Source organism: Cryptomeria japonica, chromosome 11 (genome assembly GCF_030272615.1).
Source record: "Cryptomeria japonica chromosome 11, Sugi_1.0, whole genome shotgun sequence".
NCBI classification, from domain to species: Eukaryota; Viridiplantae; Streptophyta; class Pinopsida; order Cupressales; family Cupressaceae; genus Cryptomeria; species Cryptomeria japonica.
The window spans coordinates 690,609,508-690,636,403 of NC_081415.1; the positions used below are offsets into that span (position 1 = coordinate 690,609,508).

Here is a 26,896-nt window from a genome sequence, read left to right on the forward strand (position 1 = left end):
AAACGCATCTCCTGGCGACCCTGCACAAGACAAATGAAACAAATTAATAACCAGGATGCATAAAATATCACTTTCGCCCTGGTTCCTGGCTGAGGGACAGGAGCGATTTTGCTTCCCTAGGCCAAAATATCATGATTTTGGAGTTTTAATCACTTGACAAGGCAACAATAAGACTTTTCCAATGTCCGGGGTCAATTATCAAAATTTTCAAAATTTGGTCAAAATCATTCAATCAGACAAAATTCCATAATTCCATCATCAACACTTAGGCAAAATTTGGACTTATATTCAAAATTCCGACTGAACCTAGACCAACCTACTCGACCTCTGACGAATTTACCCCACTTCAAAATTGCATCCTACGAGAGGAAGCTCAACAATCTCTCAAAATTGGACTGGACTCTGGCTTAAAATCATCAAAACGGAAACCCTAAGGCTTGACCCTAATCCAGACGACTGACTCACTAACCCAAAACCCTAAAAGCAGAGAGAGAAACAGGCAAAACCGAGCAAAAAAGAGGGGGTCCCCATTTTAATGGGGCGATGTGTGAAATGGTCACAACAGCAAGGAAAATGGAAGTCAAGGATAGATTGGAAAAGAAATTTCCCCTCGGGAACAATTTTGCGTCAAAAATCACCCGAATTTAAAAATAATGATTGATTTGGATTCGTGAAAGAATTTTATCTCTCGTTGACCTTGGAACCGTAATTTGGAAAAATCCCTAAAAAATAGGAGTTGTGGAAAATCGATGAAAAAGCTTCCTTGGAACAAGGAAAATTCAAAACTTCAAGAAAATTCTTCCTAGATGAAGTTTTCTCTCTCCTAGGGTTTCTTGCCAAGTGGATGGATGGTAAAAAATATCAAGTAAATCTTTCAAATATCCTTCCAAAATTTCAAAATGGAAAGGTTGGCGAGTTGGCAACACAAAAAGAAGAATATTCTAAATTATGACGCTTGACTCAAGGAGTTAATAAAAAATTCCATTTTGAAACTCAATGATAATGGCAGGTCTCGTTTACATGGCATTTTGAAGAGGAATGTATGATGCATCATTAAGATAATTGCGAAAGTTGGTCTTTTGCCAACTTAGCAAGCTGGTGAGAGAATTCTATTTAAACATGCAAACACAATTCATTTTTCATGTGTGAATTTGGAGGGAAAGTTGGAGAGAAGTAGCAAAGTCATACTTGAAGAATTACTTGTTCCTTTTCAGAAGTTTTGATCGTGAATAAATGGCAGAATCAAGCAAAGCAACAACTATTTCCAGGCAGGCACAGATTAAAAATGAGATGAAGGGATTGCTTCTGAAGTCTAATTGTGTCCAAGTGGAAGGAGATCAGCGACACGAATCTTGGAACTTTCAACTTGGCTGCTTTCTGGATCAGAATGTTTGGAATGGCTGGACATGCTCCATCACCCGTTGCTACCAGAATCGTCAAGAGTGGAATTGTTGCGGTAGCTGGTTTCCCTCCATCTATCTAGTGTTCGAAATTAATCTTGGAGTGCACAAAGCACTACAATCCAGAAAGAAGGGCGATTCTGACGTTAGGCTGAAGGCTTCTTGCCAACTTGACTTCGGAAGCTATTGTATTCATTTGGAATTCCATCACATCATTCCATGACCTACAAGACTAAGGGTGGAGCCAAGGCAGTATATGATGCAGGCCCTGATAGGTGTGCTGAAATGATCAACAAGAGCTGGATGCAGAGGCCAAGACCTCACATTTCCAAGATGCCCAAGCAACTCACTATTTTTGAATTCAAGCAGGAGTATGTGGACTTATTGATGATGTTGAGCAGAATAATGGGGTGTTTGCATGCCATCAATTTTGAAATGTGGATGTTCTTCTTCATTGGTGAAGTTATGAATGCCAATGGACTAGTGGATTGGGCTAGATTGATTAGCCATCATGTGCACGAGCAGTTGATAAATCTGAAGAATAAGAAGACCTAGTCCTTCTACATGAGCTTGTACGTGATTTATTCACTCGCAAGGATGGGTAACTTCGATGGCTTGAAAGGAAATGGGCCCATGGGATGTGGACCAACATAGTTGAAGGTCCATAAATGTTATCCCCAACCGCACTTATTCAATGCCATTTCATTCAAGTTGGTGAATGACACTTTCACCATGTATTTAACTAGGTTGATGCAAAATCAGCTTCGTGTGAGAGTGTCAACAGAGGCTAGGGCACTAGTGCAAAAAATTTGGGGCCGTGTTCTTGCAATTTCCAAAGTTTACTTATATCAGGACACAAGGATTTTCCTCCCAACCACATAAATTTTCAAGATATTTGTTAGACAGACTGTTCTTGTTGGAGCTTATTAGACAATTGATAGCATATGACCAGATTCAGATTCAGAAAAAGAAATTATCTATGCAGTTCCCAATTGTCCTAGGTGATTATATGGAGTTATGCCCGAACTGGTAGCAGTTGAGAAAGCAGTGGAGGAAATGGCATTCTACCAGTTACTTTTCTACGCATCCAAATCCCTACTTTGATCCATATCATAAAATTTAGAAGGTAGCTGAATAAAGTTTGTGCATAAGTTTCACCTCGAAGATTTTTGGGCTAGTGCCAGGGATGACCTTGAGGTTAGGAAGAGAATGTTTTCCAGACTACACCTTAGCATGTTCAAAATTGGTGAAATAATGCAAGTGCCGGATCAAGTAAGGAGGATCCAAATGTAGTGCAACCGGAATTTGAAAAAGTAAAGGACCAGCCTATCCAGCTTCCAGATTGGTCAGAACTGGAAGTTGATGATCTAGACATTTTAGCCAGACTAGTTTTGAGGTTCACTAGGCATTGGATCGATCGGCATGTCAAGACGTTGAAGGAAAGGAATGTCCACCTGAGCTACCAGTTAATGGGAAATCTGGATTCTCGTAGTGAAGCCAGGAAAGGATTGTATAGGCCCAAGCTGAGGAAGGAGAAATTTATTAGGGAAATGCTGGACCTAGTGGAGGAAAGAGCGCTCCAAAGAAGCCTCGAGCAAGGAAAAGGAAGGAAGCCCAACTAAATGTTCAACCTGAAATCCAGCCAACTCTTCAGCAGGAAGTCCACCAGGAAGAACAACAACAAAAGAGAGAAAGGATGGAAGAAGTTCAAACCCCAGCTAGTTCTTCCAGTGTTTGAGAGGTGGAAATGTTCGCACAGGAAAATTCAGTGAATCCACCTGACAATGTGCTTGCGCAAGATGTACTTAGTGTTAGGGCTACTCATAGGCCAACTTAGTTAGGAGGTCAAAGCCAAGAAATTCCCTCCCATCCAGAAGAGCCACTCTAGGATAGTTTCGTAGAAACAATCCTTGAAGAGATGGAGGAAGCTTCACAGGAGCAGGTGCACATGGAAATTCAGGATGAGCCGACAACTGCTCCAGATTGGCTGAGAGATAGATTAAGAAAAGAACCAAAAGTGGGAGCAAATCCAGCACAGGAGTTGGAAGAACTTCTGAGAAGAATGGATAAACCAGCAAAAAAGAAGGCCGCCCGAAAGTTTTCCAAAATCACAAGAGATAAGTTTGGATCTAGAACTTTGCATATATTTGAGCATGCAACGGATAAGGATAGAAATGAGATCATGCCAGACGACTATGTAATCAGAGAAGTTGATTTGGGGCGTGCTTCCACGGTGTAGGTATGGAGGACTTTGAAGGATCATCCTTGGCTATGATAGAAAATATGCAAAGATGAAGGCAAAGTGCCAAAGGCTGAAGAGTGAAAACATGGCCTTGTGCGAATATGTTAAGAGTTTCAAACACCCACTTAGGGAAGAGGATCCGTCTTTTGTTCTACCCTCTTCTCTTCCTAAGGAGTCCATTTAAGAAGTTGAAAAGGTTAGGAAAATTGCCTAGTACTCTAGGGAATGGGTGGAGGATGTTTTCACTGCAGCCGGAAAATTCATTGAAGACTTGGCTAGCCTTCATTCTAGACTTGTTGCCCTCTTGAACCGGCTAGAAGTTGCGGATGGTGCATGGGAGGATGTTCACATTTATTAGGACCTAAACATTCCATGACTCAGAGCCTTGATGAAAGTCCCGAAGCAGACATTGATAGACGAGAAGGTGATCTAAGAAAACGAGGTGAATGATTTCCCGCGATGGTTTTGTACTCTCTGCATTGGAAGGGAAGCATTTGAAAGATTTTGCATGGAGTCTTTGAGTTTGAAAGACTCAATTAGAGGGGTACATGAAGAAATCATCAACGCGGTTGAGACATTATTTGCAAGGAAGCTGAATGAAGGCAAAGTGACAATAAATTTCCTAAGGGCTCAGCTGCATGAATTCTTCTTTGTAGGATCATTTTCAAAGGTCCACTTTGAAAATGTTTCTTTATTTTCCAGCACTATGCGGAGGACACAAGAAATGATGGCAAAATGGGAAAAGTTTCTTTCCAAGATTGAAGAAGAAATTACTTTGATGGAATTCAGGATAGAAAGTGTGCCAAGTGTCTCTGTAGGAGAATTGGAGGCCGTCATCTCCAAATTCATTGCTTATGCCATTAATGAGCGAGATAATGGCCGTCCATTTCTGGACGAAGATCTTTTGAATGAGTGACATGGTGGCATATTTATTGCTGGAATATTTTGACCACATGGCAGCCGGGTCAACGCATGCTGAATTAATGGAGCATCTTTTTACATGTAGCCGTCACATTGAAAGCATTATGGCAGATTAATTTTGCATGCAGCCGTCGCATGTGGATTTGATGGTGCATTTATGGCATGATGGGGTGATTTCTACATGGTGGAATATTCGACACATTTTGGGCAAATTTAGTGAAGAATGACACATTTAATTCATTTTGAAATTAATTGTATATGGGCATCATGGGTATTTATTGTAGATTCCCACCTTGTTGCATCATGTGTGGGGAATTTTTTTAGGGGAAAATCCTAATTAGGGTTTTCATGTGGTCAAGGCTTGAAGCTTATATAAAGGGGTGACCCCCCTCATTTGTAAAGGAGGAGAGATTGCTTTTTGAGATTTTTGCGATAAGTTTTGAAGCAGTTAACTTATTACATTGTTCAATTTGATGGTGTATACTTGTGCTGTTTTATGACTTGCATGGTCTCACTCTCTTCACTTAGATTAGATTTGCTTTCAAGTTGTTAGATGGACGAGATTGATGAGATTTTTTTATAGTGCAAACCCTTGCTCATACCTTTTGATAGTAGCTGATTGTTTCTAACTTTATAAGGTTAGTCTGAGCCTTTTATATGTGTAAACTTAACTTCGATCATTAGGTCGATATTGTTCTATGATGGTGTCCATTGGTGGTATGAAAAACTTCTGCACAACCTTTGAAGATTGCACCGCCTTTGTGTAGTTGTCTTTTAGTGGCGAAGCAAAGTGTAGTTGGTTCCACTTGAGCAATCCTTTTCTTCGTGTTTTTAGATTTAGATTAGGTTTAGCATAGCTTTCTAAACCCTTTCCTATTTACTTTCTGCATATTTTAAACCCAAAATCCTAAAAATGAGCCTTTCATTGTTAAATCATTCGTGAGTAAATTCCTTGAAGTTGTGAAATTGTTTAATCTTCTTCGAGTGTGCATAAGTCCCCTTGGATTACCGGCAAATCACATCAGTCAATCGAGTCACGTCCATTGCGAAAAGGAACCTTGGAGTCGATTGTTTGACTCATGACAATCTTAGTGTACAATTGTACTTTGATCAAGAGAGAGTGAAGTGACCGTTAGGCAACTTTATTCTATGTTCAACGCTGTCATAAAAAACACGTCAACACATCCCATTCTTGATGTCTCCTTTATACATGCCTTGGCTGCATATGGTTCAACTTGATTGTTAGAGAAAGGACATAAGTATTTGCTTCACTCCAAAGGCTAGTAGTTATTTTTTTTGAGCCATCTCTTACCACACCTCTGTTGGAATCAATGAACACTGAGAGGGGGGGGGGGGTGAATCAGTGTTCTGCAATTTACAAACTTGTTAAGCTGATTCTTAAACCACCGGATGCATAAGAATGAAAGTAAAGTGTAGAAACATAAAGCAATCAACCACTCAACCATAACACCAAGATTTTTTACGTGGAAATTCAGGATCAACCGATACAACCACCAGACTTGTAGAATCCACAGGAGGCTGTTAAGCCATGTCACAAACCCGAGCGCTGCATTGCACAACACAAGGAGACCAAGGGCGCACACCTTGCAACAATCCCCCCCCCCCCCTAGTGCAAGTGAGGGGTTTGAACCTGTGACCAAGTGATGATACCACTTGTTTGACTTTCCTCTTGTCGGATCAGTAAATTTCTTATCCAAATCTAAGTCTTTCTCCTTGTAAGTACCAAACCTCTCTTCTTTCTTATCTACCAGTTTACTCAGCATGTGTTGAGCATATGCATCAAGTGTATTTCCATCTACCTCAAACCCCATGGGCATGATCCAAACAGTTCTAAGTTCAATTGCCTCCATGTGACATTGATCTTTGTCGACCATAAAGCAGATTGTGCTCTCATATTTTTCAACAATATATTTTGGGATCCTCTCTCTGCCCTGCATCATTGCTTGAAATGATTTAAAGTATCTCCACAAAGCAGATTTTTGAGCTACAGTATCACCCAATCCCTGCAAACCTTCTTTGATTTGGACTGCCACCGGTTTATCACAAGTCCATTGTACTTTTCCTATTCCAGGGATTTCATTCAAGAAGTAAAGTGCTAAACAGACAATCAAAGAACCGAATTTGAAAACATGTTTCTTATCTTGTTTTATCTTCTTCAGGTTGCTCATTAGCTCACTGAGAAGCACTCCACATAGGTCATACCTTTTGTCCTCCTTAAGCATTTGACAGGCTGCAAATATAGCAGTCCGGATACTGAATTCTGTCTGCTAGACTGATACACCTTATATCCCGTTACCATTGAGGCAAATCTCACATCATGTTCAATGATATCACTAATTGTCATCGACCGACTGTCATGTTGGGATCCGGTAACCGCATTCATTGTTGTGTTCTGAACTTTCCTCAAACCGGGGATCTCATTGGTTGCATTCAAATAGGTTACCGCTTGAATGGCTTGCTTTGTGATCTTGTGAGGTCTATCCAGCCATATAAACTCATCATGAATTCGGCTCAAAACACACCTAACCCATTCGGGTTCATCAAACACCGGAAAATGAACGAACTGGATAAAACCCCTGTCTTGGAATGATATGAATTCGGGCTTCAGATTCCCCATTCCATCCATCATATGCTTGGTGTATAGTGATAGCATGTCCACATTTCCAAGCTCCTCGATATTACAGTGAATATATGCCCTAATATCTTCATTATGCAGCACGCCATATGGTACAAAAGAAAATGCACCTTCTGGATCATCTTCAACGGATATGAATGGATGTCGCTTAAACATTGGCCTTGCCCTTTCAATAATCTCAACAACCAACGGAGTTGCACCACTAGATGTAGATGCCATTTTGAAATTAGGGTATGAAAAACAACTCGAACATGAATAAATACCTTCTCAAATTCTTAAACCACTAGATGCATAAGAATGAAAGTAAAGTGCAGAAACATAAAGCAATCAACCTGTTGACGTGTATTTTGTACACAATCATACACAGAATAAAATACCCAAGGGTACCTTATCCTCTCTTGAATAAAATCTCTAACTGCTGAAGATATCGCAAGAAGGATCAGTTAGGGTGACTTCAATGTTCTTTTAAGTAGGGTCTCTACGTGTGGATAAGCACCAGTGGTCGTTGTGATTGCTGTGTCATCAAGGGGCCTTACGTTTCCGAAATGAAGGAACAAGATTTCCTAATACTAATGAATTCCAAAAAAGATCAAAAGAGTAGGGCTTGCAAGAGATCTAGTCTAATCTAACCCTAAGAATGACTCAATGTGGACGAGACTTGGCAAGATTCTACCAACTTCAATATTGCCATAAAATAACAACTCAATTGAAATTGATGCGATCTTCTAAGGTAACAAATGATTTTTCAATTCATCAAGGATCATAGACACTACCACAAAGGCACATATCCAAGATACAACAATGATTGAAGGTTTAATTGATTCAAGTTTATCCAGTTGACCACGCAAGGCATTCCTACAATCAGCAAGAAGCTAGTGGTTTGGAGAGCGAATCTCACCGACGATCAAGTCCAACACTTTATCCTTCAAACTAAAATACTACCTTGATTGAGAATGATTCAAGAAAGTGAACAACCATGAAGATAACCATAAGAATTGCAATAAAACACCATAACTTCAATATTCTATTGATCTCAAAGCCATCATGAACAACAATTGTTTGGAATTCCTTCCTCAAAGCTCAATCTTGCTACAAATCAAATTGCTAATCTCTAATATCTCTCTAATTCTCTAATTTCTCCTTAATCCTTAGTTTTCTAGTTACAAAATGAAAAGAAATGAGGGTATATATAGCATCCTCAATTACAATGAACGGTCCAGATCAAAAGAAGATCAATGGCCAAGATTATGACACCTAAACCCTAATTAGGGTTTTATTACAAAAGTTCCCCTTTTATTGCACAACATTAAATGCATAGCCAAATATTAAATTTGGCACAAAAATCTAGGAGACATAGACCAATGACAATTAAGGTGCCACATCATCTATAACAACCTTTCATCTAGAATCATATTCCCTTTCCAATGCTCCTTTTTAGCATATGCAATGAATCTAGACACGATTCCCTCGATCTCAGCAATTGGAATCTGGGGAAGATTCTTCATTCGTTCCTCCAAGTGGATGACCTGATCGAAAGCCTTGAGAAGAGCAGCGTCCCATTCAGGTTCAAGTTCTTTGATCTTCTCAATCAGGAGCATGGTGGCAAACATATGATCTCGTTGCTCATTTGTAATAACATTCTCATCTTTGCAAAAGATGACCTTGACTCTATCTTCCAATTCCTGCAAATCCACATCTGTCTCAACTTCGATCCTCCTGCCAAGAATAGTACGTAGTACCTCAAACACTCTGTCCTGGATCGGGTGGATAACCTCCTCAACATGATTGCATCTAGTACTGATGTCCTCGAAGAGAACTTCCTTCATCTAGAGTAAAGTCGACCACTGAAGTAAACTATGAGGCCCTCCATCCATTATCTTTTCTTGCACTAGGACCTTCCTTGATGTTTGTCTGATTACTTGCAAGACGGGAATGATAACATCTTTAGTATGAGCAAAGGCAGCTACCGTTATCATCAAGCTGTGGATGACCTCAAGAACTTGAATAGCTCGATGAATGGTCTGCATCATCCTTGTTGCAAACTCAATAGCAACTGTATGGGATTTGTCAATCCACGAGCTCATAAGCTGAACCAAACTCCTGACTCTCTCTGCCTCGCCAACTGATTCAAGGGGAAGTGCCTGTGCAGGAGATACTGCTGGATCCTGACGTCTCAAAGGCTGATTGAGATGGCTAAAGTAGCCTCTCCAAGCACTGACCTCTCGCTCAAGCTTCCTATTCTTCTCCATTTCTTCTCTAAGCTTGTCCTTAAGTGCCTCAAATGAATCAGTGGCATCATCCAACGTCTGTTCGGCTGAGAGTGGACCAAGCTCAAATGTCTCTACATCATATTCCTCTGCGAGGATCTCACCTTCATACTTGTCTACTGCCGGTGTAGCTATCTGCAATTTCCTGGATCCTGTCTCATCTCTGATCATCTTGGACATCTTAGTAGCCTTCCTCTTCTCTGTCATCTTTTGAGAATTTCCAACAAGGCTCTCTAAATCAATCACACTGTCTTCGTCCTCGATCACAATCACCCTTGTTAGTCTTTCTTTTAACCAATCTGGAATGGCAGATCTTGTTTCTCTAACTTGTATCTCATTAGGCAATGTTTCTTCTTCTCTGAGAGGAGATGTTACTTCATTATCTTCCTTATCTTCATCTAGCTCATTAGCTTGGAGAGACCCACTTGGTGACCTTCGAGGTACCTGTCCTTCTTTATCGTTCTGTACCATTGATTCCATAGACTCCTCTATCTCAAGTGTCCTCTTCTCAGGTCGAGAAGATGTGCCGGATGAACGATCTCGGTTGGCCTCTTGCTTCTTCTTGGAAGATTCTCTTTTCTCAGGTCTCTCTTTCCTCTTCGAGCCTCTTGGATGGGGATTGCCCTCACTTACACTTCGAAGGTTGCCTTCGCTTGCATTTCTGGGATTAGGATTACCCTCACTTACACTTGCTCCTCCTTCAACTGGTCTTTCTTCCAAAGTGAAAGCCATAGATATGCCTTGCTCTCTCAACTTCTGATGTTGCACATCAACCCATCTGCGAGTACAAGACAAGACTGGAGCCATCAAAGCATCTAGATCCACAACCTCGGGTTCATTCCAATCAAGCCTCACTGATTTGCTTTCTCGATCATAAGATGATTGGAGATGTCTACCACTATCCAGAGCTTGGTCGGCCACTCTGTAAATCTTGCATTTCCTGATGAAGTCTAAAGGCAATCTAGAATGCATCTTTCTTTTCACTTCAAGGTCATCCAAGAGATTCATCACAAAGTCTTCTATCTGAAACTCATGCTTATATTTTCTTCCGACTGTCTCCTCTATATACCCATATGGATCAAAGCTCTCTCTCAAGGCAAAGAATGAAAATGAATATAAAGCTAACTCTTTCTCTGCATCATCCATGGCTAGAGCATTAGGACATACCTCAACTGAATTCCCTAATATGATAGGCACAGGAACTCCATTTCCATGTCTGTGTCTGAATGCTTTCACATAAGTTGCCAACTGTCTTGTTACCTCAAGTGACACAATTCTGTCTGTCGGATATCTCGGCAACATATAGGGAGGTGAAGGACATCCCTGAACTCTAATATATGTAAACTTCTGAAATTGGATGAACCAAGCACCGTACCTCTTTACAAGCTCTTGTGCATCCTGAGATAGCCGATTGTGAATCCCGCCTTGCAATGTCCTGGTGATGTTCATCGTGAAGGTATCATTGACTAACTTGTAGTTACTTCCTGGCGGATGATGCAAGTGAACATAGGAATCACAAACTCTGACTTCGCCGGGTCCTCTTCCAATCACTCCTCTGTGAGGCAGTCCTGCATACTCAAAGCTCCTGATCAAGGCATATATGATGTATGAACTCATGTGGAAAGACTTGGTAGCCTTCAATCTCCTTAACTGTACGTCCAAGCAATGGCTAATCATTCTAGCCCAATGGATTGTTCCTTTTCCCTGAACTATCACTTGGATGAAGTAGAACATCCACTTCTCAAAATAGAAGGCTTGAGGAGCCCCTGTAACTCGGTTGAGTAATGTTATCAAATCTCTGTACTCCTCCTGCAAGTCGATCCTATGTGGTGTGTTTGGAATCTTGCTCAGGCGAGGACAACTCTTGAGTAACCAATTCTTATTGATGATGCTTAGGCAAGTGTCTGGATCATCTTCGTACATGGACCTGGCTCCTTCTATGCTTTTATAAATCATATCTTTATGTTCTGGCAAGCGAAGAGCTTCACTTATAGCCTCCTCTGAAAGATAAGCAAAAGTGTCTCCTTCCTTGGACACTATCGATTTGGACTGTGGATCATAATGGCGAGCACACTCGATCATCAACTCATGGCACTGGATTGCTGGAGGGAAGCCGGCCGCCTTGATAATGCCACTTTCAATTATTCTCCTTGCGACAGGTGATGGCTTGCCAATGTAAGGGACCTCTCGAAACTTCTTCGTACTGAAGTTTCCCAAGTTGGTATCTCCAATGTTGCTCCACTTCGACATGATCTTGGTCTCCAATTCTTCGTTCTTCTGATCTTCCTTCATGAGAGCTGGACGATTGGTGGATGCTCCTGCCTTCGGGGTCGCCATCGTGACACCTTCACAACATTTCATAATAAGAAATAGATTTTGCAATGTATAAACATAAATTAGATTAAAGATTGAATTTAGGAAACTTCATGATAAGTCCTCGAGTTATCATTTCCTAAATACGATTGAGCTACTGGAAATTCAAAATTTCAAAATTCAAAATTTAGATTAAGACTATGACGATCAAAATTCAAAATTTAGACAAAAGAAAACTTCGCCATACCTCACTTGAGAGCTAACTCTAAAAAGATGCAAAAATATGAAATTCGCCTAGGCAAAAACGAAATTTGAAATCTTCAACGTGATCCTCCTTTAGCAAAGGCGCCTTTCTTGTCAATTCCACCACCCTTGGGGTCTCCAACGTGATGATAGAGAATTCGCTCCACTTGCAACAAAATTCGCACTCCTTTCTTGATGATATTTCGCACTTTCTCCTATTGCTCTCCAAAATCGCATGCAACAATGATTGAATGATGATTTGAAATGAGATATCATACCCCCTTTATATGAGCGCTTACCTCTTCAATCCCCCATAGGCCGACTTTTGAAAATAAGCAAATAATAAATAAATTTTAAATAAAAATGGAGGCCTACTTTGTAAAATATAGAAAATAAAACCCAAGCGCTTCAATTTTATTTATTTAATTTAATAATTAATTAATTAAATGCCTTGTAATTAATAGCTTCGATTTTTAAAAGGCAAAATTAATTATTAAATGCCTTGTGCGCACCCATTAAATGCCAATTTTAATTAAAAATATCAAGGTTTATCGAAATTTAGCATTTAATGCAATTCAAAATTTATTGGCGCCTAAGCACGTGAGAGATGTAAAGGATACAAACCATATCGCTCTGGTCCCTGGGAGAGGGACAGGAGCGATCTAGCATTTTGCTCTTGAATTTCTCGTTCAAAACCACTTCCTCTACGTTGAAACTGGCATTTTAAATAGGAACCTTGAGCTTGATTGATTCAATGTTTTGAAACGAATGCCTCCTAGACCATTTTCGCCCTGGTCCCTTGGTGAGGGACAGGAGCGAACTTTGCTTTTCTCCTTGATCCTTGATCGTTTTAATTGCCAACTTACGTCACAAGGCAAGAAATAACTTCATCCATTCATTCTACGCATACTTAACTTGTCCCTTGCAAGGCGAATTTGATATTCAAGTGAATATCGCCCTGGTCCCTTGGTGAGGGACAAGAGCGAACTTTGAATTCTAGCTCAAATTTGTCATCTTTTAACCTTAACTCCTTGTTCATCACCTTTCAAATGACATTTCGGATCTTGTGTAACCTTGCTTTGATGTGATCTAGGAAGAAAAATGATTGATTTTATGAATATCGCCCTGGTCCTTGACTGAAGGACAGGAGCGAACTTGCCTCTTTACTCAAGTTAGTCACTTTTTGACGTTTGGTTCCTTGCTTATCATCTTCTCAAAGACATTTTCGACCTTGCGCGACCTCGCCTTGACGTGGTTTTTTGAAAGAAATGACTAGTCTAGTGAATATCGCCCTGGTCCTTGACTGAAGGACAGGAGCGAACTTTAGTCTATGGTGCAAATCCTCTATCATATTGATATCAAATTGTCTTCAAGGCGTAAAATGGTGCCCTTTATTCCTTCTTGAACGTTTGAAACGAAAGTGGCCTTCAAAGTTTTAAGCATATTTGACTATTTCGCTCTGGTCCCTTAGTGAGGGACAGGAGCGAACTTGGATAATTTGATCAATTTTCATGGTCCTTGCAACTTTGTTCTTCTTTGAGGCGTTTCAAACATCATTGCCACCTTGTACCTTGGCTTGGAGTGGTTTAAACTTGGAGGAGATTATTAGATAGCCTTGATTTCGCCCTGGTCCTTGACTGAAGGACAGGAGCAAATTTTCACTTGTAAGCTCGTTCGTGCTTTGCCAACTTTCAAATTTGTCTTCAACGGACTCATTATGCTCCCCTTCACTTATCTTTAACATGAGACTTGCTCCAACTTGGTGGGAAATTTGTTTTAAGAAGAAATCGCTCTGGTCCCTTGGAGAGGGATAGGAGCGCCTAGGCAAATATGGGCTTCATTTGGTATCTTGTAATCTTCAAATGATCTCCAATAGATTCGTTATGCCTCCTTTTACTTGCCTCAAACTTAAAAACTCTTTTCACTTCGCCAAAAAACTTGTCTTGTGGAGGAATCGCTCTGGTCCCTTGGAGAGGGACAGGAGCTACCTTTCAAAATTTGCCCTGGTCCCTGGCAGAGGGACAGGAGCGATTTTGCTTCTAGGGCCAACTTTCTCCTTCGAGGTACAATCAAATTATATTCAATGAGTAAAATGTACCTCCCTTGTTCTTCTCAAATCGCGAAATCGTTCAAATCTTTCAAGGACAAGGCAATTTTAGATTTCAAGTTCCGATCCTTCAGTGAGGGACAGGAGCGATTTGTCTTCATAGCATGTTTCCTCGTTTGCAAATTTCTTCAAATTATATTCAATGGACAAAAGATGTCTTCCTTTACCTCTTCCAATCCAAAAATCGCCTTAGTCCTGCAAGGACAGTTGAATTTTAAAAAACAAGCTCCGGTCCTTCAGTGAGGGACAGGAGCGATTTTTGTCCTTGAGGTCAAAATCTCAACTTTTCATTGCAAACGGCTGAATCCTGGCATTCCATCATGTTGATTTCACCTTCCATTGCGTCCTTGATGCTTCAATTTGATCAAAATGAGGTCAAAATGATCTAAGTAAGTCATTTCGCCCTGGCCCTTGGCTGAGGGACAGGAGCGATTTGACTTTAAACTTTAAAAATTTGCCATTTTGAGTCTCAAAAATCTTCTAAATCTTCAATTATTGCATCTCCTGGCGACCCTGCACAAGACAAATGAAATAAATTAATAACCAAGATGCATAAAATATCATTTTCGCCCTGGTCCCTGGCTGAGGGACAGGAGCGATTTCACTTCCATAGGCCAAAATACCAAGATTTTAAGACTTCAGTCACTTCACAAGGCAAAATTAGGCCATTTCCAATGCTCAGGCTCAATTATCAAAATTCTCAAAAATTAGCCAAAAATCACCTAGACAAAATTCACAATTCCATCATCAACACTTAGGCAAAATTTGGACTTGCATTCAAAAATCTGACTGAACCTAGACAAACTCATTTGACCTCCTGACAGATTCACCTTATTTCAAAATTGCACCCTACGAGAGGAAGCTCAACAATCTTCAAAATTTGGACTAGACACCGGCTTGAAAACATCAAAACGGAAACCCTAAGGCTTAACCCCAGTCCAGACGACTGACTCACTAACCCAAAACCCTAAAAAAGCAGAGAGAGAGAAACAGGCAAAACCGAGCAAAAAGAGGGGGTCCCCATTTTAATGGGGCGATGTGTGAAATGGTCACAACACAACCACACAACCATAACACCAAGATTTTTTATGTGGAAACCCAAAAAGGGAAAAACCACGGTGGGATTTGAACCCACAATATTATTATACTATGGCCGAGCGTATGATAATATTACATAAAGGGAATGCACTTGCATTCAGGCACACTATCTAAAGCTCACTGCTCAAATACAAAATAGGGTTACAACCCCAGAGGAAGGCTCACTGCCTTACAAGTGATCAGAAATGATTACAATAATGAATGAACTGAAGAATAGCATCTACATATGCCAAAGAGCAGTTCCGGTTAGGCTCAATTGGACTTCTGCAACTATTTTGTCTCTCTGCTTTGTTTTTCTGCTCTATCATATACCAGAGCACCAAAATCTTCAATCTCATTCATTAACCTTCACAAATTTGCTTATACAGACTTCTCACATACTTCTACACACCCAAAATGCTCAACCAAATCGATCTTATATATCCGCATCAACAAAATAGATCAATTCTCATGTCGGCTTCCAAAAACCGCATAACACGCAACATGAAATGTGTAACCAATGAGTCGGCTTAATCCGTCCACAAATCTATATGCGGACCCAAACAAAATGATAAAAAGCTTCACACAAGTCGGCCCAATTACCTTGAACACGAAACCAATCATCGAAATCAACCCAAAGATTCCACATCACATGTTACACCAAAATTGCTCTGCTCTTCCTGAATTACCCGATATTGGACCTTTAATCTCGCTCATGAATCAACACCGGATATCAGGATTATGGAGTAATTTGCCTCGAACGTCGAATCATCTGCCTCTATCACCGCAACCAAAATTATACAGCCAAAATCAAGATATGCACATTGTACACATGCTCTACCGGTTACTGTATTCCACCTTCCAGAGTTATGCCTAATGAACAATATGACTTCCGGTAAATCAAATCTATGTACACCGGATATGATTTCTGAACTGGGTTGCCATCAATGACAAATCCTAAGCATCAATCTTCACCGGAACAATGTTTCTTGCCAACAACCTCTTGCCTTTGCTCTAGCTTCTCTGTCATTGTTTAGCTTGATGGTTCCTGGGGGAAGGACTTGCCATTGTAATTTCCCTTTTAAAGTACCTCAACCAATCCCTTTTTTAGGGGTAGCAATGTTTTGAACTCCCCGCTTCCTGAAGATCTCTTATTCCTGCCAAGGAATCTGTTCTTGTTTTTCATTTTAATGGTTTCCACAAAGATTTCAACTAAGTTTTATGTAATCTTACCATACACTAAATCTTAAGGTTCAAGGCTGTTCCTAAAGGTGCTCCCATTTCTTCCAATCAAAATGTTCCATGTAGTAAATCCTGGGGACAAGTTTCATAGAACACAAAGAATCCAAGATTTTCAATTTCAATTGGGGTCCTTGAAAGAGCTAAAGTTGGAGTTGTCCGGTTAAATCTGTAAGGTTCCATAAACTCATAGAAACTGGCTAGTCCCTATAGAGGTGATTTATGATCGTTTCTTCTTCAAGACCCTTGTAACCGGATTGCATTTCTAACTCTTCTAAAGGATATCCAAGTGAAAGTTGCACCCACGGGCCATTGGAAAGGATGCCAAATATTTAACCGATGCATATTGTCATTCTCATCAATTTGTACAACAAACCAGTAAGTTTTGTTTCCAGTTTATCCTATGTTCCATGGAGTCTTGGTATGTGGGGACCAAGGGCCTAGATTTGGGGATGACAGCAGGCTGGAGGTTTGGGGGTTGAGCTCTTGTGGGGTTGAGAGGTAGCATCCCTTTGATGATCACACAAGCAATACTGGGGGGGGTGGGGGGGGGGAGGGGGAAGGCGGATGGGTGAATCAGTATTGCAATTTTGATAAACAACTAATAACTCTTGAAACAAACTGAAACAAAGATGTAGAAATGCAAGCAAAGCTCAGAAACAACAACACAAAATTTTCTCGTGGAAAACTCTTTCGGGTGAAAAACCACGGCATAAAGGTTTCTTATAATTTTCAAAAGTGGGCACCAACCAAACAGTACAAAAGTGAGACTCAACTCACGAAGGGCATCAACCCTTTCAAAACTAAACAAATGACTTAGAAGCACCAACTTCACACACAGCAAATCAGGAGCACCAACTCCAGATGAATCCCTTTTTTCAAAACACACTGTCACATAGATTTTTGAACATCACATAAATGACTCTGACAAAAGATATGTTCACTCAGTTCCAATAGAATCCAAAAGTTCCCTTCGCTACTTGTTCTCGCTCTGAAAAACAAACAGCTGTAGCTCTTCAACAAAAATATATATAATCACGTGTCACTCACTGTTAGGAAGAATATAAAAATTATGTCCCAACACTCTGCAAAAAATTCACTGTAAACTGAAGCTCTACATATATAGAGCACACAGGCACCACGCGCAGAACATGAAATCGTTACCAGCTCAAAACCATAATATTTTTATAACTGGCTAAAAGAAGTATCGCGCAACCTCCGCAAAAACTCATACCACCATATCAAAAGAGGACGATTTAAAAAAAATAAAAATGTTCAACTTACTGCCAAGAAAAAACATATCTCCACGATCCAGCACACACACTTAAGGAAATTCCACTATCCCTGCCAAAGATGTAGTTCTGGTACGTATTTTTTTTAAACTTCACTGTCGTGCTCTGCCAGAAAATTTATTTCTATTTGCCACGAAGGCACCCAAGAAAATTCACAACTTCCGCCAAAAAATCTTCTGACCCAAATTCATTTCTAATCACCAAAAAAGGATTAGAGCCTCCGACACTACCACAAAAGGATACTTAGCGCGCACAATATGAAAAATCTTTATGTCTCATAATGCACACCCACAACTTAAAAAAAAACCGATCAGCTCAATATGTTCCAATGGGATCCTACATAGCCGAAATTTAAAAAAAAAATTTAATACTCAAATAGACCCCATGGTCTTTACTACCACAAAAAAAAATCCCGTTACACACCTAGATTAAGTATATAAAAAAATTGGATATTTTTGAATTCGGGTTTGTAAAAATTCCACTCCAGTTTGTGTAAACTTTTCTGTCAGATATAAACCACCCAGACTATATTTGAAGGCATGACCTTGACAAGGCAATCAAGACCATGTTCTATTCTCAATTTCCACGAAGGATACTTCCGCCAAAAAAATCTACAAAGGCACTGTAATGGTGGAAAAAGGGTGAATGATAGATCAAGAAGGAAACTACCCTTTCCCTGAAAGAGAGATGAGAGTTTCGCTATTGATTACCCTTCAAACAATTTTCACCATGCTACATTAGGAAGAGGAGAGGATAATTCCCTAGATTCAATCTCTCCACATGAAAATGGTAGATTGAATTTTGAATGAATTGGGAATGTTAAGTTGATTCCCTCTTCCTTGTTTGAAATGGAAAGGAAATTGATTGAATTGTGTAGTGCAAAAGTGACAAAGAATTGATTATAACTTGAGATTGGAATATGGGATGAAGCTGTGCACCTGGATCTAGCAGTAATATGTCGAGACGAAGTCGCCCTGCGAATTTGAGGAAAAGTTGCCCGGACTGTGGCGGGAATGTATACTGTCCTTCAAAAAATCCGCAAAACGAAAAGGGTTTTTCCGTCTCTGCAAATGAAGCCCGAATCCGAAAGTATAGTTGCGCACTTGCAACCTACACACAGAAAAGAGACGAAAATGGGTTGGGATTGGGGGTTTGCCTTTAGGTCAAACCCTAGGAACTAACCAAGTAATGAAAGAAAGTACTTGCAAGTAGCTGTAAATGAAAGACTGAATTGTAAATCACCTCAACGGAGGTTGTAGTAGCAATGTTGATAGAAATGCTTGTGTGGAATTGAATGTTGAAATCAATCTCCTCTTCAATGGTTGAATCCTTGACTTGAATGCATTACCTAGCCTTGAAGGGAGACTTGAGAATGCTCAATGCTGGAAAAGAATGCTTGAATGCTTGAATGCTTGATCGCTTATGCAACTTGATCTTATCCAACTTCAACCTATACAACTTATGCAAATGAGAGGACGAATGCCCCCTTAAATACATGTTAGTGGATCTGATTTTCGTCACGGGCCGACATCGGGGGAGTTTCCCGCCCGATGCACAACCAACAATGCAACCCTAGGAAGGATCCTGCCCCAAAATAGGGTAGGGATAGGGGTGCCACGTCCCTATCCTAGGAGGACAAGGGCGCCACGCCCCTGTCCAAGTGGGGACAGTGGCGCAACGCCCCTGTCCTACCCCTTTCTCCAGGGCAGAGTGCGGACGGGGTGATGCAGAGGCCAAGGAAGGAGCTGTTTCTGCAGGTTGAGCAATCTCTGGCCTCCGATCAGGCTAGAGGATTCGAACTCGCATGCGTGAGGACCCTAATGTAGTCGAAAATTGCTAGGGTTGCAATTTTATGAAACTACAGGCACAACCCTGACAAGGCAATCAAGACCACGTTCTATTCTCATGGTTATAAAAAAAACGTAAGTCTTTCATTAGAAAATTCTAGTCAATATCCTTCTGACAGCAAAAGGACACATCACCAACTCACTATCTCCAAAAAATAAAACTTGAAATCATCGAACCTGGTCAAATGTCATCTGGAGCCGCTCAAGCAATCATAAAAGAAAAGTCAGCTCTCTCAATAAGCTCAAAAAAATTCAACATGCTACAAATCAATAGCTTGTTTGACTATTCAAGAATGACTTTTCAAAAGTGACATGGCATATGGAATATTCAAAGCTGATTTGGCTGCTGACAAGAGACAAGTAGGCACACAGCTCAAGCAGACAGGCACCCAGGTAGCTGAAGCAAGCAAGTAGACAGAGTTCAATCAACTAGGTACGCAGGGAACTCAATCATTATACATAAATAAGCACAATTCAGCTATTGACATCAATGACAAATATTCCAACACCCTTGTGGGGGTCTGGGTGCAGAATTCCTATTGGGATTGAGGGCCAGCATCCCTCAAGAGAGTGTGGGGGTAGAGCTCCCAGCAAGGTTGAGGGGCATTGCTTGTTGAAGGGTCTGGGGGCAGCAAAAATTGAAGTCTTCAAAACCACATGAACCTTCATGGTGCATGACAGTTCCACAATTTTATCACTTTGTTTTTTGCAACACCAAGTTTTCACTATTTCTAAAACTTGGGAGTGATTTGGAACGAGGCTTGGATGCCTATTTATAAGTTTTTTTTGTGAGTGTTTAGGGTTTGGGTGGGGCTAATACTTAGATCGAAAGCACTATTTGATTTGAAAAAATATTTTTTTCATTTTTTTGTCATGGGAGATTCTTGGAAGTCCCTAAACTGTCCCCAAAGTAGGGGACATCCCATAAATGTCCTTGGTTTGGAGCAAAGGTTGTGGGATGACGGGTGAATGCTCCCCCAAGTCCTCGTGTATTGCTAATAGGGAGATTTGTGTCCCCGTGGAACATTGGTTTATTCCCTTTTTCCCTTGCACCCATGTCTATGCAATTCCAGTCCTCTTTGTGGCCAAAATCTTTTGCTAAATGCAACTCTTTGCCCTATTAGGATGTCAAAAGTTAAAAGTATTGTTTCTAAAGGCTGTCCAAGTGAAAGTTGCACCCTTGTGCCAATGGAAAGAATGCCAAGTATTTAATCAGTCCATGTTCTTATCCATATGACTTTGTACAAAAGCCCAGAAAACTTTGTTTATAGTTCATTCACCTTTTCCCTTCCACACTCATCTATGCAATTCCAGTCCTCTTTGTGGCTGAAGTCTCCTGCTAAGCAACTCATTGTGTGGGAACCTCTTGAATATTTGCTGGCCACTGGTATCTTTTGTATATTTGAGTTTCCAAAACAAATTGAAGGCATGTTATTGATCATACCACAAAGCAGAAAATAATGCTGAAGCCCGTGCTGGAATCTCTACATTTAGTTATCGTTCCATGCTTTTGTAACACTCTACTGATTTCTCAGAAATATCAAGATACATCTGTCATATCATCCTGAAAGGTTTTCAACTTCACTTAAAAGGGTTGCCGTTTGTGGCTTTTGACAGAGCAGAAACATCCCAGAGCTGCCATTTCAGATTTTCAGCAACCTTCTAAGCTTTGTGTTAAATGGAGTTCTGTCATAGACTCATAAGGTTGAGCAGGGGAATGCTGATGTCCGTTTTTTCCTCTACATACATTGATTCTGTACTCCTTTATTCCAAATTCTGCACAAAATGATGGCGTCACAGAACAATCTCCATCCTAGGAATGTCTTTGACATTCTTCATGTCTTGCACAGGCATCTTGATTAAAATATGGATCTTGCAATCTGCTGCAAATGCAAATTTTGAAAGAAAAGTTTCACCTTCAATTCTCTTATTTGGACAATGTTTATGCAAGCCCTGGTGAAGAACATGAAAGGTCTTAAAAGTCATGTAAAACGTTATAACTTATAAATAACAACCTACCCTTCTGTGTTTGTCCAAGTCTTTTCAGTCCCTTGTAAACATTTGCAAACATACGCTAGAAAGATGAAATCTCCATTCTCTTTAGCATGACGAACGAGTCAAAGTTATTTCAGATGAAGATTACAACAGTGATAAAGTACCTGTTTGTAATATTGCTTGCAAAGGGTTGGAACACCGATAATGATTCCCCATCTGGGTAGTTTAGGTCTGAAGCTACTGCACAGTCTGCTTTGACTCTTGTTTCCAACAGGCTTAGCTCTTTAATTACACATGCTTTTAAAATCACTAACCTTGCTAACCTTGTTTCCAGAACTGGTGATTATCTGTGTTGCTAGGTATGTTCCCACCACTGTTGGTGGTGCTACTGTCCGGAGCACTAATAATGATTCCCCATCTGGGAAGTTTAGGTCTGAAGCTATTGCACGGTCTGCTTTGACTCTGGTTTCCAACAGGCTTAGCTCTTTAATTACACAGGCTCTTAAAATCACTAACCTTGCTAACCTTGTTTCCAGAACTGGTGATTATCTGTGTTGTTTGGTATGTCCCCACCACTGTTGGTGGTGTTACTGTCCGGAGCACTAATAATGATTCCCCATCTGGTTTAGGTCTGAAGCTATTGCACGGTCTGCTTTGACTCTGGTTTCCAACAGGCTTATCTCTTTAATTACACTGGCTCTTAAAATCACTAGCCTTGCTAACCTTGTTTCCAGAACTGGTGATTATCTGTGTTGCTAGGTATGTCCCCACCACTGTTGGTGGTGCTACTGCCCTCTTTCAGCCTGTACCCGAAAGATGTGGACCTAACATTAATCTGTGAGAACCCAAACATCTCTCCTCCAAAGACTCCAACCAGCCACAGCCTTTCTGAAAATGAAGTTTTTACTCACCCAGAAACTACCATTTATTTAGTGCTTGCTAATATAAATGACACTTTTAATGGGATTTTGAATATTGCAGAAACACAGTCAAAAGCATGAAAATGACCACCTCTTGATGCAAGATCTACAAGGCATTAAAGAGGATCAATGTGCCATCATCACTTAGTTTTATATGAAAGAGGAAAGTTTATTGACACCGAGGCACTGTGATCAGTTTGTTCACAACCTCACTGAGGCTATCAACAAGTTTTTATGCTTCAAAAATCTGAAAAGGAGTTCTTGGTGTTTCAACAATAGATCCAGCAGATCAACAAGTCTAAAAGATAGTCAATCACACATCTTTCTCACTTAATGATGTAACTGGTCCACCTGATCAGTGGCAATCCCACTTTGGCAATCAAGGAGATGGGTACAGAAAATGGATTTGAAATGCTGACATTTGTACTCCTCCAAGAGTGAACACTAGGAAGGGGATCTGCCTCTGGACTTCTGAAAGAGCAAACTACTATGGGAACTATGCGCCCCAACTTATAGCTTTGAGTTTTAACACTTTCTCTTCAATTTCTGCAGTTCCAGATATGACTCAGTTTCTTATCTTTAGTAACGCTGTTTATCTTTGTGAGTGTTTGCTATGCTTATGGTTATCTAGTTATAAAGGGTATTTTGTATATTCTTGCCATGTAATCTTCCCTCATCACTACCGTGGGTTATTGTAATCTATATCATCTGTTAATTTAAAAGGTTTCATCTTAATTAAAGAAAAAGAATGAATGGGCCTCCTTTAGCAGAATTTTTTGAGGGGCTAACAGGAGCACAAATTTGAGTGACCGAATGCACCGACCCATCCCTCAAACTGTAATCAACGAAAGGTGTTTGATTGGTCCAAGTCACTGTGATCTGTTGCAAAGATTAAATAATTAGAATAAAATTTAAATTAGTCTATGAAATTTTATTCTATTCATCACAGGTTGCACATCTCGTATCCAACATTTTGAGTTTTGAATGATGACTAAGAAGATTTGCCACTTTGTAAATGATCCCTACTGGAATCAGCTGAACATATGATGCCCAATTCAAGTGTTGATGTTCCTGAAGAGGCTGGTGATCTGTAACCAGGCTGATCTTTTCACCAAGAGAAAACAACGCCTCCACAACTCAAGTGCTTCAAGAAGGATATAATAATAAAATTCTTTATTCTAGTTGGAATTACAAGCTATTAAATACCCAGCTTATTAAACTACTGCATCTATGGCATATTGGGCATTGCAAGCTCAAACAGCAGTTGAAATTAAGTGAGAGAAAGCACAATAACATTGCAAAAACCATTTAAAAAATAAAGCACTGCATCTATGTCATATAGGGAATTGCAAGCTCAAACAGCAGTTGAAAGTCAGGTTGAGCTGTAGACACCAAAAATTGACCATTTAAATTTGGTCAATTTATCCCTCTGATTCTCCCATTCTCGCTATCCTATTAATTAGATAATTCATAATTATTTGAATAATTGTGCATTATTCTGCCATCTCCTAGCCTGCCCTTTTAGGTGAATTAATTTAATTAATTTACCTGTTCAACTGCACCCTTTAGCCCTTCATCTATTAAATTAAATAAATTTCCACATTTATTTAATTTAATTCATTTATTCCCCTTTTCCTCCACATGCATTAAAATCAATTTTTTAATTCTCTCCCTTTTCTCTCTCCAATTGTCAAATCCTCCTACTCTCCCACTTGCATCCTAATCACCTTTCTAATCCACCCCATTATTCCCCCTAATCATTGACACATTCTGAAGGGGGCCAACCTTTGCCATAAATGGCTTCCCAAGTTGCCCAATCAGCCTTAAAGGCTACCCACTTTGGGAGGGTACCCACATTGGTCCTTCCCCTCTTGTCCTTCAAAGGCTACCCACTTTGGGAGGGTACCCACATTGGTCCTTCCCCTCTTGTCCCTTTGAAGGAATTAAATTTTTTTTATTCTTTTATTCTCATTCCCCATGTATGGGGACAAGAAATGCCTTTATGGAAAGACCTTGCCCATACTCCAAGGGTACCATTTTCCAACCACCTCTCCTCACCTCCTCTCCTAGCCACTTGGCAACCTCTCATACATTGAGAGGACCAATCCAACCTCCACCATTGATCTCGTGTATTTAATCCTAACCCTCCAATCCATCTCCCCTCATTCAACCACTAGACTTAACCATTTTTCTCTCATTCTCACATCTAACAACTACATGCATCTTGAAGCTTTGAGCACCCTTATGCTGCCAAAATTGTGAGCACACATCAAATCTGACATCGCTGGGCAAATTGTTGCATCGAGGATATATATATATATATATATATTTGGCTCTATCTTGAGCGTTTCATTGTTTTGTGATTTTGGGTTGTTTTATTGCTAATTTGGTACATTTGGGAGTCACATTTCATTGCACACAAGAGCAAGCACAGGAACATTGCAAAAACCATCATTAAAATGGTTAAATGCTCAGGCTATTTGTGGAGTCTATGTAAGAGTTTCCTGAATAGTAAACTGATGAATAGGATCGGCAACATGTGAATAATTATGAACAAAATTTCAATATTGTTAGTTTATATATCAACTGATAGACAGGATAATATGAGAGTACAGTCATATCCTTTTTTCTTGACAACAAGAGAAGTGTAACAATTGTCAAGTTCAGATCTCATAGATAAACTCTACATAATCTTCAATTGAAGTCCTTTGAATGTTTCAGTTTCCCAGATTGCCTTGGATTAAAATACATTTATGGCAGTGAACCTTATTTTCAGTAGCAGGGTGTGGAACTATCTATCCATTTGTTCTCAACCTATCGACCTTGGTGACAAAACTTGTGGAATTTTTGCGCAAAACTTGTTGAATCTTATTGAAGAAAATTTTTAATTGTCAAATTCATTAGTTGAGTTATGTACTAAATGGTGATCTGGAGTTTTGTTGGAGTTTAAAAGATACACCTAGCTTTTGCAAACTTTGATTGGCTGGAAGGAGAATATTTTGTTGTCCAGAGTCTAGACATTCAATGATCAAATTTACAATGCATATCTGGTTTGCAGGTAATGGACAAGCACCTGAGTCTCTTAGCCAAACAACATCTAGAGACACGCTTTGTGAAAATTCAGGCAGAGAAGAGTCCATTCTTGGCAGAAAGGCTGAAAATAGTTGTTCTGCCTACATTGGCACTGATAAAGAATGCCAAAGTTGACGATTATGTGGTATTCTTTGCTTGCACATATGCCTTCATTTAATTTTTTTTGAATTCTTTGTTAGTGTTTGCTTTCAGTGTGTGAAATAATCCGATGTGGGGATCTTTTGAAGACATCCTTTCTTGAATAATTGGATTTTAACGATTATTTAACTTAACGTCAGGTGGGCTTCAATGAGCTAGGCGGGACAGATGAGTTCAGCACAGAAGAACTTGAGGAGAGATTGGGTAAATCCAAAATAATTGCATTTGAGGGTGAATCATCTGAAGGCAGGTGGAGATCCAAAGCTGCTTCTAACAAACGGAGCATTCGACAAGGTGGTAACCAAGATGATTCAGATTCAGATGATTGATAATTTTACCCGAATATATGAAACGCCTTGTGCTTAGTGTAGTTGAATGATTATATTTTGAAGACTGGAACTGCTTTTCGGGATCAAATTTGTTATGCAATAGAGTAGCAATTTGAAAGGGTTTTGATACGTAATCAAAACACAATTTCTTCTCTCGATCTTCTAATCTTCTTCTGCTGGAGAATCCTTTAGCAACATTTTCTACTTAGCAGAAGGATTTCTTTATTTTTACAATCATATATACTCTTGTTTATAGACTTTCTAAACAATATTTTTTTTTTTAATGTTCATTCATACAAATTAATTGGGATTAATAAGTTCAAGTGCTTCTTTTTCAGCTAATCAAAGCCAATTTTAAAAACTTAATCGTTTCATTGTTTATTATGACTGAAATACTTCTGCTGCAATTAATTCTGAAAAATTGAGATGTGGCAAAGTTCGAGTCCATGTCACCAAATTGAAATGTCAAGGCATAAAGTTGTGGGCAAAGTATATTAGGAGGGTTTGGGGTTTGGGTATCGAAAGGAAAGATGCATTTGTCAACATGACTTTTATTGTCTTTTATTAAAATATTATCTCTATGATTTATAGAGTAGAAGATTGAATTCCTTCTTGAATGTTGATGTTTACGTGATGGCTGCCTCTATGGATGAGTAAAGGAAATTTTTTTGGCAACAAGTTACATGATAAAACAATGTTGGAGAATTTCCAAGTAACATTTTCCCCTTAATTACCACAAGAAGAGATGCATCATGCCAATTTAGTGAAGAAGGCTTATTAATCCACTCGCTGTTTGGAAGCTCTTGGAGGCGTTCAG

General features: G+C 39.8%; 1 protein-coding gene across 1 annotated transcript in view; it reads left to right on the forward strand.

Annotated features, from left to right (window-relative positions):
• The window catches only part of LOC131038139 (thioredoxin domain-containing protein 9 homolog), a 52,532-nt gene extending 26,125 nt beyond the window's left edge, over positions 1-26,407 (forward strand). Inside the window, exons 4-5 of the mRNA XM_057970469.2 lie at positions 25,578-25,736; positions 25,891-26,407. Of these exons, the coding sequence (XP_057826452.1) occupies positions 25,578-25,736; positions 25,891-26,079 (348 nt within the window). The 3' untranslated portion in view covers positions 26,080-26,407. The remainder of the gene's footprint in view (positions 1-25,577; positions 25,737-25,890) is intronic.
• Positions 26,408-26,896: the final 489 nt, after the last annotated feature.